Here is a 1,219-nt window from a genome sequence, read left to right as displayed (position 1 = left end):
TCTATTTTTGTATCAGTTCCTTTTGTTCAATTAAACTACATTTTTCAATCGCTGTGGCTTTTTCATTCACGAACCTTAACAGGTTATGGCCCAGTAGAGTAAGAAGATATCGGTACGTGGGTTGAATAAAGTAGAATTGTTCCTTTACGAGGGAGAGATTCGTTATAGCGGTAACAGTGAGTGTGCCTACACGTGGAATCTCTCGCCATTCAAGATGGAGACCGGCTTGAAAGTAGAAAAACTACGAAATGCTGATAACTGGCAGCAGTGGAAATTTGTGATTGAAGTCCTGCTTGATGACGACGATTTGCTGGATGTGTGCAACGGAACGGTTGTAAAACCAGAGAGAGGACGGAAAATTACGAAACAGAAATCAAGGCATGGACGAAGGCCAACAAAAGGGCTAAAACGGTTAATCGTAACGACGATTGAAAGTGAACCACTAAAATTGGTAATGAACTGTGAAACCGCGGAGCAATGTGGCAAAAGCTGTGCAGTGTATATGACCTGAAAAGTGAAGAAAGTCTGTGTCTTACGCAGAAGAAGTTTTTTGACTTTAAATGGGACACAACGATTGGTGTTGCATCTAATTTCTCAAAAATCGAACAGTTGACTGGGAAAATGAAGACACTCGGCGGTAAGATTTCGGACTCAATGGTGATTTCGAGAATTCTCTCGACGTTACCGCCCGTGTACCATCATTTCCACAGCGCGTGGGACAGCACTGAAAGCGCGAAAAGAACGCTGGAAAATCTAATGACTAGATTAATGACAGAAGAGTCACGCATTGAGAAAGATGCAACACAAGATACCACAGTTGCCTTGTTATCGAAAGTGAAAATAACAGTCAAACGCACAAGAATACGAACGCGAAACAATCTCCAGAACCACGTGGCGGTGAAAACAAGGCAAGGTCAACTCGATGTTACTCGTGCGGCAGAACAGGACATAAACAGAAAGACTGTAGAGGATGTTACACATGCGGTGTGAAGGGGCATTTCTCTCGGGACTGCGCAAAAAGAAATGACACAGAAGCAAAGAAGAACGCACAACATGTATCGTGTATGGCGAAGAGCATCAACAACGAGTGCTCTCTCGATGTAAACAACAACTACGAAGATGAACACTGGGTGATAGACTCCGGCGCGTCCGACCACATGACCCACCACGGCGAATGGTTTGCTGACATTCAACGGTTTGATCTGCCTCTACAAGTAAG

The 1,219-nt window shown here is 44.0% G+C and overlaps 1 protein-coding gene across 1 annotated transcript; it reads left to right on the top strand.

The window, feature by feature from the left end:
- The first annotated feature begins 477 nt into the window (after nt 1–477).
- On the top strand, nt 478–990 carry LOC123988365. The gene has a single exon (XM_046288173.1). The coding sequence runs from the start codon at nt 478–480 to the stop codon at nt 988–990; it is 513 nt and encodes a 170-aa protein (XP_046144129.1).
- Nucleotides 991–1,219: the final 229 nt, after the last annotated feature.

This window comes from Osmia bicornis, chromosome 12, assembly GCF_907164935.1.
Source record: "Osmia bicornis bicornis chromosome 12, iOsmBic2.1, whole genome shotgun sequence".
Taxonomy (NCBI): Eukaryota; Metazoa; Arthropoda; class Insecta; order Hymenoptera; family Megachilidae; genus Osmia; species Osmia bicornis.
This window is presented reverse-complemented; position numbering and strand designations above follow the sequence as displayed.